Genomic DNA, 19,269 nt, shown 5'->3' on the forward strand with positions numbered 1-19,269 from the left:
GAGGGGGGAGGAGGGGGGGTAGTAGAGGATAGGAAAGGCAGCAGAACACAACAGACACTAGTATGTCAATATGTAAATCAATGGATGTGTAACTGATGTAATTCTGCAATCTGTATATGGGGTAAAAATGGGAGCTCATAACCCACTTGAATCAAAGTGTGAAATATGATATATCAAGAACTATGTAATGTTTTGAACAGCCAACAATAAAAAATTAAAAAAAAAAAAAAGAAAAAAGCCAATCACAAAAGACTACATTTGTATGACTCCATGTATAAAAAATGCTCATAACAAGCACATTTATGTTAACAAAAAATAGCTTAGTGGTTGCCCAGGATGGGAAGCATAAGGAGAAATAAGGAATTATTACTAATGCGTACAGGTTTCTTTTTGAAGTAATCAAAATATTCTAATTTTTTTTTCCAAAACAAAAGTAGTTTACTGTCTCACAGTTTCAGAAATTGGGGGGTCCAAAATTAAGGTGTGGGCAGGGTCATTCTGAAATGCTTAGGGAATTCTTCCCCTTTCTAGCTGCTGGTGGTTTTCTGTCCATCTTTGGCATTCCCTGGCTTGCAGCTATGTAAGTCCCATCAACGCCTTTGCTGACATGTGGCCTTGTCTGTGTGTTGACCATCACATACCATCTTATTTATAAGGAGATCAATTACATTTGATTTGGGGCCCACTCAACTCTAGTATAACATCACCTTATCTAATTATATCTGCAATGACTTTATTTCCAAATAAGGTCACATTGGGTATTAGGAATTCAACATATTTATTTGGTGTTGAGAGATTTACATTATTCAACTCATAACATCCTCTTGTACTTAAATCCAACCTTTTTTTATGTGTAACATGTCATTGCATTTTTTAAAAAAATTATTTGCTCTTTTTAGATATACATGACAGTGGAGTGTACTTTGACATATAATACATATATGGGATATAACTTATTCTAACTAGGATCCTATTCTTGCAGTTGTATGTGATGAGGAGTTCACTGGTTGAGTATTCAAATATGCAAAGTTCTGTCATATTCATTCTTTGGTCTTTCCTATTCCCATCCCTCTACCTTACTTTCCTTTCCCTTTGACTAACCCAGTGAACTTCTATTCCACCCCTCTCAACTCCTTTTTATCTGTCAGCATCCACATATCACAGAGAATATTTGGCCTTTATTTTTTGGGTTTGACTTATTTCACTTAGAATGACAGTCTCCACTTCCATTCATTTACTGGCAAATGCCATAATTTCATTTTTCTTTATGGCTGAGTAATATTCTATTGTGTACATATACACCACATTTTCTTAATCCATTCATATGTTAATGGTCATCTAGGTTAATTCCATAGCTTAGCTATTATGACTTGAGCTGCTATACACATTGATGTGGCTGTGTCATTGTAATATGCTGATTTTTAAGTTCTTTGAGTATATACCAAGGAATGGAATAATTTTCAAATGGTGGTTCCATTCCAAGTTGTTTTTTTTTTTAGTTCTTTCTATATCCTGGAGATTAATGCTCTGAGATGAAGATAGCAATGATTTTCTCCCATTCTGTAGACTCCCTTTTCACATTCTTATTTGTTTCCTTTGCTGTGAAGAAGCTTTTAAGTTTGATAGCATTGCATTTATTAATATGACTTCTTGTGCTTTAGGAGTCCTGTTGAGGAACTCAGTTCCTAAGCTCACATAATGGAGTATTTGACCTACATTTTCTTCTACTAGATATAGGGTTTCTGGTCTAATGCCCAGGTCCTTGAACCACTTTGAGTTTTGTGCAGGGTGAGAGACAGGGGTTCAACTGCATTCTGCTACATATGGATTTCCAATTTTCCAGCCCAATTTTTTGAAGAAGCTACCTTTTCTCCAATATATTTATGGTACTTTTGTCAAGTATGACACAGTAGTATTTGTGTGGATTTGTCTCTGTGTCTTCTATTCTGCTCCATTGGTTTTAATTTCCATATTGGTACCAATACCACACCGTTTTTGTTACTATAACTCTGTAGTATAATTTAAGGTTTGGTAATGCGATGTTTCCTGCTTCACTTTTCTCACCAAGGATTGCTTTGACTATTCTGGCCTCTTATTTTTCGAAATGAATTTCATGATGGCCTTTTCTATTTCTATAAATAACGTCATTTCAATTTTAATAGGAATTGCATTAAATCTGCATAGCACTTTTGGCACTATGACCATTTTGACAATATTAACTCTGCCTATCCAAGAACAGGGGAGATCTTTCCATCTTCTAACGTCTTCTTTAATTTCTTAACTTTTAGTGTTCTGTGATTTCGTTTGTAGAGGTCTTTTACCTCTTATGTTAGAATGATTCTCAAGTATTTTAGTTCTTTTTGAGGCTAATGTGAATGGAATCGTTTTTCTAACTTCTCTTGCAGCTGATTCAACATTGGTGTGTAGGAATGTAAATGATTTATGAGTGTTAATTTTGTATCCTGCTACTTTGCTGAATTTGCTTATGAGTTCTAGAAGTTTCTGGTAGAGTTCTTTTGGGTCTTCTAAATATAGTATCATGTCATCAGCCTATAAGGATAGTTGGAGGTCTTCTTTTTCTATTTGTATCCATTTATTTATCTATCTATCTACCTATCTATATATATCTATCTATTTATTTATTTTTTACTAATTGCTCTAGCTAGTGTTTCCAGAACTATGTTGAACAGAAGTGGTAAAAGAGGGCATCTCTATCTTATTCCAATTATTACAAGGAATTATTTGAGTTTTTCTCCATTGAGGATGAAGCTGGCTTTGGGTATGACATATATAGCTTTTATAATGTTGAGGTATGGTCCTATTATCTCTAGTTTTTGAAGTGTTTTGAACATGAATGGACGCTGTATTTTGTCAAATTCTTCTTCTGTATCTACTGATAAAATTTTATATGATTCTTGTTTTTAAGTCTATAATGTGGTAAATTACATTTATTTATATCCATATGCTAAATCAGCCTTTTATCTCTGGAATGAAATCCACTTGAACATGGTGTGCTATCTTTTTAATATGTTTTTATATTTGATTTGCCAATATTTTAGTAAGAATTTTAAAGTCTGCTACAGAAAATTGTCAGGTCACATTTAGAGGAAAATTAATGCTGATCTCAGCTGATTTCTCAATGGCCACCCTAAAAGCTAGGAAGTCTTGAAATATATATATACACCAAGCTCTGCAAGACAAAGGGTGACAACCAAGAATACTATACCAGTTAAAATTAAATTTCAGATTTGATGATGAAAGAAAAAACTTTCATGAGATACACAAGTGAAAAGAATTCACAACTAGAAATACTGCACTAGAAAACATACTCTATAAAATATTTCATGAAGAAGAAATAAAAAATAAAAGGGAAAAACAGCAAAGGGAGGAACTACACTAGGAGAATATTATGAAAATAGTCTTTTGGAGAAGTATAAACAAAAACATAATGTAAAAATGGTTTCAACTTTTTTAGTTGAGATGTTTGAATAAAACTGGTACTTCAGGAAAGTGTCCTATTTTATCTAGTAACTATGAGTAACCTCCTTTAGAACTGTTTTAAGGAAACATGGTTTACCACAGTGCATTGAATCTCAGTTTGGTTTGTCATGCCTAGATCTCTCTAGGCATGTAATAATCTCTCTGTTCCCAAGAAGAAACAACAAACCACCACCACCACCACGACACACACATATATACACACACAAACAAAGTGTGGGGGAAAAATATGTGTGGGACTGATTCAAAAGTCAACAGTAGTCTAATGATCTATATTTCTAGTCAATGAGGATACTTTTTTGAATGGGGACTTGTACAGTGCTCAGTCAGCCAATACAAATCTTGTTCTTTTCAACTAAATTCTAATGTGTTATAACTTTCTAAACAGAATACAGTATATAATTTTTAAGATTTGCAACATGGCTTAATATGAAACAGGTTGATGTTCAGTTATACAACTTGTTAACTGGAATAGCCATTTTCTAAAATTCATATTTTATATCATTTCATATTCTTCTATGGTTATATGTTTTATTTTAGAAATATGGTTTTAAAATAATATTAGAGTTGGATTCAAGATGGTAGGTTAGAGGAAGGTTGAATTTCCAGTTGGCTCCATGGCTCAAGATTCAAGCAGAGGGAATATTGCTTCTCAGGGAGGTGGGTGAAAGAGGGAATTCACTAAAATTCAGTATGGGACAAAGTCTCTAGGCGAGGAGAGATTTAGCCCTAATCAGGAATTCTGGTGCACTAAACAAAGAACTATAAAGACTATATCAGAGCCAAGCTGGTTGTGTCTGGGTGCCAGTATATAGCAGAGGGGGTGGATAACAAACACAGAGAGAAAAACCCATCAGACAAATCTGGCGTAGAAAAACCTGCAGAAGAGGAAAGCAGCCTGAACATAGTTGTTCCGAAGGCTGCACAGCTAATGTGTTTAAAAAGTGCTTTTTGTTTCTCAATTGGCAACCAGAGAGCTGACACAGGGAACCATACTGAAGACCACACTGCAGTTTGCTGCTGTGGGAGCCTGGGAGATCATAACAAGTACTGCCATAATATTCTGGCAAGCACCTGCTAAGTGGCCTAGGGTGCACCTAGAAAAACATAAGGAGATGCCATTCAACAAAGTCCCTAAGGCCTGATTAGGGCTAAATTTCTTCTGAAGGAAATTTCTACTTAGAACTCCACAGCAGCTGTAGTCTGGGAGTTCAGTGATCTAGTCTGTTTGATCAAAACTCCAATCAACAGTACTTTTTATTTCATGCTACCTTTTACTGGTGAGAAGGGAAGTTTAAAGGTATTTCACACACTTTCAGTTGTAGATCATTCCATCTGGTAGCTCAGTGAGGAATACAAAAAGAGGACAAGTTTAACAATCCCCAGTCCCTGCTCTAAGGGGTGCACAACCAAAAGGGAATGAAAAAAGCACAGTTGGTCATAGGCAGTGATCTTCCATCCTTGACAATTTTGACCACAGCAGTGGAGAAAATTCTTTCCTTTTTCATGAAGAACCGTCTTTCTTTCTTCCTTCATTGTGTATTGCTGTATTGTTTCATACACATACACACGTTTCTGTTTTACTTATTTTAACGGGTTTTTTTTTAAAGATACTGTTACTTTTCTTTGAAGTTGTCCTTTGAGTGTTAGGGTTTTCATTTATTTTGGCATTGTTTTGGGTTGTTTCTCTTCTTTCTCTTTCCTGATTTCTTGTCCCTCTAATAGCCAAATTCATTTGTTCTCTCTTCCTTAACTTATTATTTCTCCTCCTTCTTTATAGCCATCACTCAATACATCTCTTCTACTTTCTCTCTGTTCACATTTTCAGCATTCTAAGCTTTCTTTTACCTTTTTATCACATTTTTTTCTCTTATTAAACTGCATTTTTACCATCTTTTAGAACTATTTGGTTTACATAACTCTTGCCTCACCATTCATGTTGTTGCAGTGATTAGTACTATGGATGGTGTAGGTGACACCTGTTGTCAACTTTAATGCCAGATCTAGTTCACAGCTCTTTATTATTTTTGCTGTTGGCAACTGCTGACCCCACAATTCCTGCTTTTGTGGCAATTAGTGTTGTAGATGTCATAGAAGACAATGGGTATTTATTTTGATATTGCATCTTGTCTGCTGCTATTGTTACTATTATTTGCTTCTCTCTTTTACTGAGAGAATTAAGCTTGGAATCTGTCAGGACACTAGAGGTTCACTGGGTAGCTCTTCTGATGATCTAAATCCAGCCAAGAGACAGTGTACCTTGCTTCACAAAATAACCATGTTCAAAGTACAACAATACTTTGTTATGAAGAAGAGAAAAGACAAAAATCCCAATCTAACAGCCAGGCTCCAAGTACGAATGGCGGGGAAGGCCCACAGGTTTCATTCATGACATTCATTTCTATAGGCAAAAACAGAGAATTAACATGAAGCTGTGGGCACATCTACAAGGGGTCTTAATCAAGATACCCTTTAGACAGAGTTGCCGGGTAAAGAATAATAATCACAGAGGATGTACTCTATATTCTGCTGTGTACAACCCACCTTCCAGATCAACAAAGAGGATCCTGCAGTAAAGTAGAATCTTCAAACTCTGTTCATAATAAACACTATATCAAAATATAGTGTATAATCATCACCAAAGAACTAGTAGGGAAACTATACTACAAAATAAATCTGGGAATATACAGAAAAACTTAGAAAAACCTGATATCCTAGAACACTTGGCAAGAGAAAGCTGTGCTCTCAAAAGGACCACACATAAGCAAAGAGAAATCTAACCCAGGAGATGCATAAAATCCAAACAGCAATATAAGAAATATGAAAAAACAAGGTAACATGATGCCTCCTAAAGTTTATAATTCACCAGCAAGCAACTCCAAAGATACTTAAGTAGATAAAATATCAGATAAAGAATTCAAAAGAAAGATTATAAAAATTAAAAAAGAATTCCAAGAGAACATAAAAAGCAAATGTAAGAATCAAGGAAGTCAGTATAGAATATGAGTGAGAAATTTAGTAAGGAGTTATAGAAAAAAGAATCAAACAGAAACCTTGTCAATGAAAGACACAATAAATCAAATAAAATGTTCATTTGAAAATATCTCTAATATAATAGACCATCCTGAAGACAAAATCTAAGAGTTGGAAGACAAAGAGTCAGGCACTGAACTTTCTGACAGTATGAAAGAACATAAAATAAGTAACCCTGGTAAGAATTTACAGGAACTCTGGGAAAACATTACAATACCAAATTTAAGAATCACTGGAACTGAAAAGGGTTGTGAAATGTAGAATAATGGCAGGAATAACCTCTTCTGGGCAATAATAACAGAAAAATTTGCAAACATTGAGAATGAAATGGACATCCAGATATAGGAGACATTCAGAACCCCAGGTAAACAAGATCAAAAAAAGAACTCTCCACTACACATTATAATTAAAAAGCCTAACATACAGAACAAGGACAGAATTTTTAAAGCCTCAAGAGAAAAACATCAGGTCATGTTTAGAGGCAATCCATTCAGAATCACTTCTGATTTCTTAGCATAAACTTCTGAGTCCTAAAGGAAAAAAATGTCACACAAGATTGTTACATCTAGCAAAAATACCCATTCACAACTGAAGAAGATATAAAAACCTTCTATGATAAGCAGAAACTAAAGAATTAATGCCTACTAAGGTGGCATTACAGAAAATACTTAAAGAAATACTATACACAGAATAAGAAAACAAACTCCACAGTTCACAAATAGACATGTATTATTTGAAAAGTAGCTAAGCAAATGAGAAAGAGGACCAAATTAAACATTATAAGTAAGTCAATATGGCAGGAATTGTTAAACATCTCTCTGTAATAACACTGAATGTAAATGGTGTTAATGATCCAATTAAAAGATACAGGCTGGTAGAATGGATTAAAAAACAAGACCCGACTACATGTTGTTATTAAGAAATACAAAAATCTGAATTAACCTGTAACAAGAGATTGAAGATGTAACTTAAAAACTCCAAGGACCATATGACTTAATTGGTAAATTCTACAAAACACTCAAGGAAGAATTAACATCTCAAACTTCTTGAACCCTTGCAAAAAATAGAAGAAGGAATACTTCCTGTTCCTATAAAGCCTGTATTATCCTGATATCAAAACCAGAGAAGAAAATTATGACCAGTGTCCCTTATGAATATACAGACACAAAAATTTAAAACAAAATAATTATCATGAACTTAAAAAAACAGGGAAACATGAAAGTGTAAGAGAAAACATATAAAAACAAAATACTGTGATTACAATTAAGCATCTAATGGACTGTTTTAAAAGTATATTAAAACATTACATTTAAGGGCTGGGGATGTGGCTCAAGCAGTAGCGCGCTTGCCTGGTATGCGTGCGGCCTGGGTTCGATCCTCAGCACACATACAAACAAAGATGTTGTGTCCACCGAAAACTAAAAAATAAATATTAAAAATTCTCTCTCTCTCTCTTAAAAAATTACATTTAAGTTTGGATAGTAACAGTACCCCAGAAACTTTCTGTGGTTTATCAGTAACATGAGACTTTTGTATGCTGTTACTATAAGTAAACACTTTAAGCAGATGGACTGGACATGGAGTTTGTCCAATTTCATTTCCTGACTTTTTAGAATCCTGCCAAATTTAAATAGAGATTCAGCTGTGAATCTCTTGAACCTGAATAAGTAAACCACATCAATAGCAGCATTTACCATTTTAACGGAATTGAGAGAAGTCAAATCACAGTTTACTTTGTAATATCTATAACAAACTCTGCCATGCTTTGGAGTTTTCACAACTCATCTTGTAAAATTCTACTAACAGATACCTGTGGAAATTAGAAGGGTAGGAACTTCTCATTGTGAGATTAAATTTCACATCCCTCCACAACTGGATACTTAATTTTTTGAGCACCATTGTAAAAGACCAGTTTTCCACACCGTGTTCCAGTGTCTCCTCTATCATAAATCAAAAGTTTGTAAATAGTCCGATTCTTTGCTAGTTTCTAATTTTTCCCATTTGTACTGTTCCTTTTCCTTTTGCCAGTAACTGTATACTTCATTTTTGAGCAGTATAACTTTATAGTTTATTATAAATCATTTCTAGTTTATTAGTTTTCCCTCAGGATATTAGTATGTTATGAATGATTAAAATTTAGTTGAAAACAACAAACTGTTTTCTAAAGCGGTAGTACCAATTTCAGATTATTAGTATATAAATGCTCCCTTTGCTTTAGATTTTTGCCAAGTTGGTATTTTTGATCTTTAAATTTTTGTCATTCAGATATTTGAATTACATTAAGCTTTTAATTTGGATTTTCCTGATTTTTATTAAAGAGTGTGACTACTTTTGCATTTCTTTATTGGCTGTTTGGAATTTTTCCTTAGGGGAAACATTTTTCTGTCAGCCCTTTTCCTACTGGATTCTTTGTGGGTTCCCCCCTCAATCTGTAGGAATTCTTTACATTTTCTAAGTGCCACTTGGTTGATTATACATGTAAAAATTTCTCATTCTGTTGTCTTTTTATTGTCTTTCTGATGTCTTTTTTTAACAAAATTTTCTATTTTTGATATAGCTAAATTTATCAACATTTTCTTTATTGTTAACATCTCTATATCTTTTTGTGGTCTGGGCAAAACCTCAAGGCCAAGAAAATGTTTGTTTATATTATCTCCTAATTTTTTTTAACATTTGGAATTAATTTCTGTTTATGATGAGAGGTAGAGGTCAAGTTTCATTTTTTAAAAACAAGGATATTTGATCATTATAGTATCATTCACTGAACACAGAATACTTTTTCATTCTTTGTAGTGCCTCCTTTTTTCATATTAACAGGAAATTACCTTACATGTCATGGGTCAAGCAAATGCATATGAAAGAGACTGTTTGTGAATTCAGTTATACTTCTTTTTTCTCTATCTGTACTCCAAGAGCACACAACCTTAATTACTGAATTATATTTTTAAAATCTAACTGGCACATAGTATTGTACATGGGGTACAGTGTGACATTCAATACAGTATATAATGTGTAGTAATCAGATCTGGGTAACTAGCATATCTATCACCCCAGTCGTATATCATTTCCTTGTGTTAGGAACATTCAAAATCCTTTTTAAAATGTTCAATTAACTGTAGTCAGGAATAGTCATTCTGTTGTACTACAGAACATTACAAGTCTCTTATCATCCCTATATCCATTAACCATCCTGTCTCTACTGTAAGTTTATAATGTTATGATACCTGATAAGCAAATCCTCCTACGTTTTTCTAACAGATTTTACCATTACTGATTGTGTGAAATTCTGTAATTTTAGAATCTGCATTTCAATGTGTAAAATATAAAGTGCTCAAATTTTTTTTTTTTTTTAATATTTATTTATTTATTTTTCAGTGGACACAACATCTTTGTTTGTATGTGGTGCTGAGGATCGAACCCGGGCCGCACGCATGCCAGGCGAGCGCGCTACCACTTGAGCCACACCCCCAGCCCCCGTGCTCAAATTTTAATTGGGATTAAAGTGAATTAAAAAATCAGTTGAGAGAAAAGAGAAATATATATACTAAGTTTTTCAATCCATAAACACAATAGATGTATGCCTAGATGTTTAATATTCTGAGGTCATATATATAATTGACTTTTACATACTGTCCTTATATCTAATAGCATTGTTAAATTTATTAGTTCTAATGATTTATCTATAAATTATTTTGAAATTCTATGTACAATTTATGTTACTTGCTAATAAAGATTTCACTTATTTTTTTCTTAAGACCTTATGGCTTTTATTTTTTCCCATTAATTAGAATAATAATTTTGAGAAGTATTAATAGCAGACATTCTTCTTCTGTTTCCATTTTCAAAGGGAAAGTTTTCAACATATCACCAGTAAACATGATTTTGACATATATGTATATATTAGATTCAGCTTGTCAGATTAGGGAGATTCCATTATACTCCTGGCTTAGTTTGAATCTTTATTATGACTTGCTGCTGAACTTACTAAATGCTTCTACTGCATCTTCTGAGATGATATTTTTTTCCTTTCTTCTGTTAATAAGATAAACTAATGTTAAATCAATTTGAATATTTCACTTAGCATGATAGTCTTCAGTTCCACCCATTTTTGGGCAAATGCCATAATGTTTTTCTTCTTAATGGCTCAGTAATACTCAATTGTGTATGTGTATGTGTATTTCATATTTTATTTATCCAATCATCTCTTGAAGGGTTTGTTCCATAGCTTGTCTATTGTGAATTGTGTTGTTATGAACATTGATGTGATTGTGTCACTGTAGTATTCTGATTTTATATCTTTTGGATATACCATAAGGAGCAGGGGAGCTGGGTCACATGGTGGTTCCATTCCTAGTTTTTTGAGGAATCTCCATACTGCTTCCAGAGTGGCTGCACTAATTTGTAGCCCCAACAATAATGTATGAAGGTACCGTTTCCTCATATCCCCACTAAATTTATTGTTAGTTGTATTTTTGATAACTCTCATTCTGAGTGAAATGAAGTCTCAATGTAATTTTAATGTGCACTTCCCTAATTGCTACAGATATTAAACAGTATTTCATATATTTGTTGATGATCTGTATTTCTTCTTTTGAAACTCAGCACCAAATAAAACACATAACCCAATTAATAAATGGGAAAAATAACTAAATAGCCACTTCTTTGATGCTTTTAAGAATATATTCCCCACCAGCAGTTTTTGATGATTTTCATGAGGCAAGCAAATACCCTAGGCCAACCAAATATCTATAAATAGGAGAGATTGAAGATTTTTAAAAGTATAACACGTGCAACAAAGCTTACAGACTTTTAATTTCTAAATGGAATCAGAGAACACAAAAAAGTCAATAGAGTCTTCAGATACCTAAGTACTACAAACCCAGGTCTTTTCCTTTTCTTGATACCTTCCATTATAAGAAAGATTTTATGCATCATGAGTCCAATCTGTTAGCTCTAAAGTAGCTCTCAGAACTTCAGAAAAATTATCTAAGGAAAAATCGTTCAAAGCAATAATAGAAAGCATCAGCATTTTGAGGTCTAAGTGGAGAAAGACCTAAAGACTCATTTCTCACCATTCTTCTTTGAGTGCTTGCCCAAGCTCCTCCAGTCCTACCCTTGTCACTTTTAGGATGTCTTCAAATCTTTCACTGGGTACATGGCATAGGTTTTATTGATTTTGTTACTCTAGGCAGTTTTCCAAACAAAAAGGAATGGTTATTTATAATTCCTAGACCAAAATCATAAATATCATCAGTGAATTACACTGAAATGTCATTAAAACTCTACAGAATAGAAGTCTTTATAAAGTGACTGTGTCTTGGCCAGGTGAAAAGGATGTTAGTTATAAAAGTAGCTAAAGGACCTTATTGTGGGTAAGCTAAAACTCTTAGGTGGTCTTAACAGTGTATACTCTGAGGACAGCTTTATAGCAAGGCTCCTGACACAGATCATTTAGACTGGGAGCCAGGCTACATTTTTCTCCCTAAAATTATACGGAAAATAAGTTGTATTCCAGTAAATTGCCCCTTTGTGAATGAAATAACCTTACTTAGACTTTCATACTGTATATCTTCTTATACAGATCATTTTACTTTTTCCTTGAATATTCTGTAAATAATTCAATCTAAAACAATATCCTTGAGATTAGGAATTTATAGTGATATCTTCAAGAAATTGCCTGGAAATGTTAAGTACCCTTTATTCTTTATAAAAATAATTTCTATACACTAATTTTGAGAAGGATTAGAGTTTTTCCTGGCACATCCTATTTCAAAATACTCCCATGTCTGCCAACTACCAGTTTACGAATTCTCTGACATCCTTAAAGGGATGTGTTTTATAGGAGAACTGACTTTATATTACTCTCCCATGATGCCACAATGCCTGAAATAAATATGCTTCTTTCAATTCCTACAGGGGATTGTATTGTCTGATGCCAAACTGCAGGTGAACACACTTTTTAAAGTTGGTCATATCTAACAACCCAGCAATTTCACTCTAAGGTGTATGCCCTAGCCTACAGCAGTGATTCTCTAAGTATGTTCCCTGGACTAGCATCATTAACATTAAATGAGAACTTGTTAGAAATACAAATGCTTCTATGTTAAGTGAACTCAGCCAAACTCAGAAAATCAATGGTCATATCTTCTCTCAAATGTGGAAGCTAGGGAGAAAAAAAAGGGGGAGGGAGAGTGGGGATCTCATGAAAACAGAAGGGAGACTACTGGAGTAGAGGAAGGATACTGGGCAATAAAATTGACCCAATTATGTTATGTACATGTATGAATATGTAAAAACAAATCCCCTTATGATGCAAAATTTTAATGCACCAATAAAATGATAAAAAACATATAAAAGTCCAAGTCTTCTAGGTGATTTCGATGTCAGATTAAAATTGTACTGTACTAACAATTAAGTATTCACTACACAATATAGAAAATGCATGAAAAACTGCTATATTTATAAGTTAAAAAAACCCCAAAACAACATTTAGAACTGCTGGGATAGTGCCTCAGTGATAAGAGTTCTTGCCTAGCACGTATGGGGCACTGGGTTTGATCCACAGCACCACAAAAAACAAAAACAAAACAAAACCCCAAACTTAGAACCATACCTTTGACTGGGGGAAAAAAAAAGGAATCACCAAAGTCTATGGTATGAAATTTTATAAGCATCAAAAACAAACCAAAGCCTGGGACTGTACCTCAGGGGTAGAGTGCTTGCCTAGCATGTATGAGACACTGGGTTTGATCTTCAGCACCACAGAAAAATAGATAAAATAAAGGTATTCTGTCCATCTACAACTAAAAATATCTCAAAAACCTAAATATTATGTTTTTTAAGAATAAATTTAGGGCTGAGGTTGTGGCTCAGCAGTAGGGTGCTCGCCTAGCATGTGTGAGACCCTGGGTTCAATCCTCAGCACCACATAAAACTAAAATACAGGTATTGTGTCCAACTACAACTAAAAAATAAAATTAAAAAAATAAAATAATAAATTTATATGATAAAGCAGTTAAACTAGTTTTAAAAAACAAAGAAATGATACACCTTTAATTCTGAACATTTTACCACACAGGAGGTAGGGGGATAGAGTAAATAAGGATCACACAGGATCTATTAACTATACTGGCAACAATGTAACTCTTATTTTGAGTAATAAGTACATAGCTGTACCTGTATACATGCTAATTTATTACTATACACTCTGTATATATCAATACTACATAATAAATTTTAAACCAGAAAACAAAAACAAACAAACAAACAAAAAAACTATGCAGGTAATACACAAAGATGGCCATTACTTTAAAAGAAAATGAGAAACCACCTAAGTGTTATAAATTACTTCAGCTGTGATACATTCAGTTACAAAGAATTTATAAAGACATGGGAAAATATTTTTTATAAAAGTGACCAATATAAAAAATGTACAGTGGCTAGGGTTGTGGCTCAGCAGTAGAACGCTCACTTAGCACATGAGAGGTCCTTGGTTTGATCCTCAGTAACACATATAAATAAATAAAATAAAAAGTATTGTGTCCAACTACAACTAAAAAACATATATTAAAAAGATGTACAAAATTAGAAGAAAATATAATAAAAAGTTAATGGTTGATATTATTATAGGAAGTTTTATATCTTTATATATTTAATACTTTCCTACTGTGAATAATATATGGTTTTAAAAAATATTAAGGATTTTTTTAACTGTCATTGAAACATTTAATGACTCCAAGTATTCAAGAAAACTGTCAAACACTCTGTTGTAAACCGAGGAAACTGGTGGTTTTTGAAATCTGGTTGTGATTTATTAACTATTTAACTCAAAATTTTATATTTTATCATAAGTTACCTATCTTTAAATTGTTATTCATGATTAAATAATTTCACTTATTTGTGTGGTAAAACAAAGAAACCAACAAACAAAAAAAACATGACTGAGAAAACCACCAGCTTAAGAGGAATTTAATTAAAACAACTGAAAACCTCTAAAAAGCACAAACAGTAAAAAACACCTACCAATTGTTGAGAAGCTTCTGAAAACACAGAAGGCATTTATTGAGGATCTGCCTTATGTTCTCTCATAGTGAGACAGGACCATAAAGATTAAGATTCAAAAGCTAAAGGTTAGTTACATACCTCTTTTTCCAATATTCTAGTGATCTCCCCTAGTGTCCGATCCAGAGCAGAAACCTTATTGTTTGCCCATGATCCACTGTCTTGTATTTGCAGTTGTTTTAGAAGATCTTTGGCTAATCGCTGAAGTCTTCAATACAAAATGAAATAATGACATAAATGAATTAGAAAGAATACATACTTCATTTTTAGACCATATACATTTCATTTTCCTAAATATTTGAAGTACAAGTTACTTTTGGGTATTGATTTTAAAATACTGCATAGAACACCTGAGGAAAAGAAAAAACAGACAACTCAGAGGCTGGTTATACTTTACATACAAGACCCCCAATCTACTTCTTATGGCTCAAAACACATTTAGAAGACAGTATTATTCATCCATAGGATTAGCTAGAGCAATTGTTGCCTTCAATTTCTGTGTGATCCTCAAAGAAGATTTGGGCATAGAAGAAGGTAAAGATAATGATGAAACAGGAAGAGTATAAGAAAAAAAAGGGTTTTTTTGCTATATAAAAATTTTTGTTTTAAAACGACATAATTCTAAAATTTAATTAATTAATCAAATATTAAAATATGGGCTGGGGTTGGGGCTCAGCAACAGAACTCTTGCCTTGCATGTTTGAGACCCTGGGTTTGCTCCTCAGCACCACATAAAAATAAATAAGTGAAAAAAAGGTATTGTGTCCAACTAAAAATTAAATATTAAAAGAGAAAAAAATGATAAACTAAATTTAATAAAGAACGCTTCTTAATAATGAAGAGGGTATTAGAAGATGGAAAGACCTACAATGTTCTTGGATAGGCAGAATTAATATTGTCAAAATGACCATACTACCAAATGAAATCTATACATCCAATGCAATTCCCTTCAAATGTCAATGACATTCTTCACAAAATCATAAAAAAGTTCTAAAATTCATAAAAAATATAAAATACCCAGAATAACCAAAGTAATTATCAGCAATATGAACAAGGCTGGAGGCACCACAATACCACATTTGAAATACTATAGAGCTAAAGTAATAAAAACAGCATGGTTTGGGCATAAAAACAGTGAAGACCAATAAAATAGAAGAGAAGACACAGAGAAAAATACACACATATAGTCATCTCATCCTTGACAAAGGTGTCAAAATCATATGCTGAAAAAAAGATAGCCTTTTTAAGAAATGGTGCTGGGAAAACTGGATATCCACATATACAATGAAACTGGTTGATGAAAGTCAACTTCAAAGTGAATCAAAGATCTAGGAATTCAAACAGAAATTTTACAACTGCTAGAAGAAAACATAGGGTTAACAATCCAATATACAGGCTCAGACAACAACTGAGTGCTGGGGATTGAACCCAGGAGTACTTAACCACTGAGCAACAGTCCTATAATTACATCTGGCTTATTTCATTTAGTATAATGTTCTCTAGTTCCATCCATTAATAATTATATCTATATTTATATGTAGATATAAATATATACACATTTAGGGACAGGATCTTGCTGATTTGCTTAGGGCCGCAGTAAGTTGCTGAGGCTGGCTTTGAACTCACGATACTCATGCCTCAGCCTCCCTAGCCATCACCATGCCCAGCCATATCTTCATATTTTGATTTAAATACTCAAGGAAGGTTTGGATATTATAAGCACTACAAACTCTCAAAAGGTTGAACTTTCCATGTTCCCATTTATAGGTAGCTTAGTGTTACTTAAGCTACTTGTTGCTTTTCACTGAGAAATACTACATATTACCTACATTGTAAGATTCCTCAGAGATGTGACTCTAGTGATACTTCTTGGTAGCCCATACTTTGGTTTTCACACACCTCATTGAGTAATCTTTTTCTATTTTCTGGTTATTTGCTTGAGCATCCTCTGACAATTATCTAGTGATCCCTAAGATAACAGTTCAACTTTTCCCCTAACGTCTGTCTTCAATTCTTGATTATGATAGATTTCATAGGACATCACTATAATTATTTTCTTACAAGTATTTTACATTACCTCTCTGTTGTTCTATTTGTTATTCCTATTATAAAACCCCAAGCAATGGTAACAAAATGTATTTAGCTCTTCTTATGGTCCAGGTACCATTCTCAGTGCCTTGCGTTAATTTATTTAGCTGGATTAATATCAGCTTTTTCAATTTCTGAATCTGAAAAAAAATGTACAGCATGCAGAAGGCCAATATGACTACTGACTGATTCATGATCTCATTAAATATCTCTAGTCTTCTCAGTTTCCACAAACTTGCTCTCTTCAAAACTCTGCCCACTTTCTTCAAAATTCCTCCCTTTCTTTCTCTTGCTTTAAAATCTTACACTTCACTCAGAAAATGGAAGCTACGGGAACAAGAAAACCCTTATTTTCTTCCATAAAATCTAAAAGCCGATCTATCTGCATTTTACCCATTTTCTCCTAATATAATTCAGGGAGGGCCCATCATCCTCAGTAGGGCTAATACCTCCAGAGAAGCTCTGCAATGAATCTGGTCTTTCTGTATCTCAATTCCTTTTCTCCCTGCTTTTGTGTCTTTGGACAACTGCTTTTCATTTCCTCCTCTTGATTTCCTCTTCTTGAAATTCTTTCTCCATCCTCAAATTACCTTTTAAATTTCAGTTCTAGGCCAAATATCTATTCTCTTTGATTTGAATATTCCTTCCAAACACTCATCACAAGTCAACTGAATACTTATCTAACTAGTTGTTTAATGTGTACGTCTTCCATGCAAAGCTTTCTACAATAATAAAAATGTTCTTTATTTGCATTGTCCAACATGATAGCTGTTAGCCATTATGTGGCTATTGAGTGCTGCAATATGGTTAGTATGACTGAATAACTGAATTTAAAACTGCATTTTATTTTATTTTAGTTTTTTTGGCAGTGCTAGGGATCAAACCTAGGGCCTTGCCCATGTTAGGAAAGAATTCTACCACTGAGCTACATTCACCGGCCAATTTTAATAATTTAAATAGTAATATGTGGCTAGAGACTATTCATTGCATTGGATAGTGTAGAGCAGGATTTTAAACTTCATTAGGGAGGGTCCGTGTGTACATATTTCCTACTTTATCCTTACTACCTAACATGCTACTTGAACAGAAGTGTGCTCAATAAATATTTAATGAATGAATGGTATTCTTTAATCTTTTTTTTTCAAAATTTGAGTTTCATATTTATTCTTTTTTTTAACTGTCAGAATCAACTTTATTATAACTCTGGAGATCAAAAGTTTATAGCAACCACATAAATGTTTAATCAAGGGGAGAAAAAAAACCCAGCTGCATCTTGACAGGGTTTAAACCTCTACAGCTTCTTTTTTTTTTTCAGGTCTTTAATTCTTTCTTTCTTTTTAGTCATACATGACAACGGAATGAATTTTGACATATAATACATACATGGAATGTACATACATCAATCATATTGTCAATTCTATTCTGCTGCCCTTCCTATCCTCCTTTATTCTTTAATCTTAAAAATATCCCTTAACCTCAAAAGTTATAAAATACTTTCATATACATGATTTTGTTTTATCCACTGAATAACACTGGCAATTAGTATTATCGCTATTTGAATAATAAAGAAACTGAAGCTCAAGGAAGTTAGGTGACTTTACCAAGGTCACACAGTTGGCAAAACACACTACTGGGATTCAAAACCTGAGTCTTTCCTGTTTAAATCTCATGCTTTTGTCTCTATACTTTATTGGTTAACTCAAATAAAGAAGTTTCATTCACAAATGAATAACTTTAGGATACAAATACATCCAAAAGTTTACGTAAAGTTTAAAAATTTATCAAAGAATACAAGAGCAACCACAGCTCAAAATGGCACCAGTGAGTCCCAGTATAAGCTTAAGCATCTATATGAAGTTTACTCTGATAAGTTAAAGAAAGAATACAAACTCTAAAACTAGAAGAACCTACATTTTTGAATTTTGGCTTCAGCACATGAAATGTGTATAAACCCTGGGAGGTATTCAATGTCTCTGCATCTTAGTTTCTTCACTGCAAAAGTTGGGATTGGAGGAAAATTGTGTGTGTGTGTGTGTGTATGGGTGTGTGTGTATGGGTGTGTACACGCACACAAGCTTTCAGAGCTTTTAAAGATCAGAGATAATACCTAATAGCATGCATTAAAGTAGACATCCAATAAATGGTCAACTATTATTACTATTCTTTAACAGGAGGTCTCATTCTAACAAAAGGGAAAAAGGAATACAAAAAAATAATAGTAACAAACTTCTTTTTCCTTCTAATCAAATGTGGGCAAGAGTCCCATCCTGATTAATGTGACTGATCTTACTATTTCGAATAATACTGGCAGCAAACTTCATTGTGGGATAGAAAAGTAGCCACTTCAGGTTTTGGTTGAATAAAATCTGCACACTATGTAACTAAATATCTACCCATAGCAACACAATCTAGCGGTATTCTGACCAAGAATGCTCACATTCCACTGAGAACCATAAGTACTTAGGGAAGCACAAGAATCATTTTAATTCACAGAATGAAAGAAGCTTATATTTCACCCTGAGGTAAATAAAATCTGGGGTTCACATGAACCTTCTACCTTCAAGGAAGAATGCCAAATCAAGGGGATGC

At 33.4% G+C, this 19,269-nt stretch overlaps 1 protein-coding gene across 3 annotated transcripts in view; it reads right to left on the reverse strand.

The window, feature by feature from the left end:
- Window positions 1–19,269, reverse strand: part of Scaper (S-phase cyclin A associated protein in the ER) — a 325,725-nt gene that overhangs the window by 176,752 nt on the left and 129,704 nt on the right. For all 3 annotated transcript variants that reach the window (XM_048793832.1, XM_048793831.1, XM_015480048.2), the window contains one exon: window positions 14,674–14,800. In XM_048793832.1, coding sequence (XP_048649789.1) covers window positions 14,674–14,800 — 127 coding nt within the window. The remainder of the gene's footprint in view (window positions 1–14,673; window positions 14,801–19,269) is intronic.

This window comes from Marmota marmota, unplaced genomic scaffold (assembly GCF_001458135.2).
Source record: "Marmota marmota marmota unplaced genomic scaffold, marMar, whole genome shotgun sequence".
In the NCBI taxonomy this organism is placed as follows: Eukaryota; Metazoa; Chordata; class Mammalia; order Rodentia; family Sciuridae; genus Marmota; species Marmota marmota.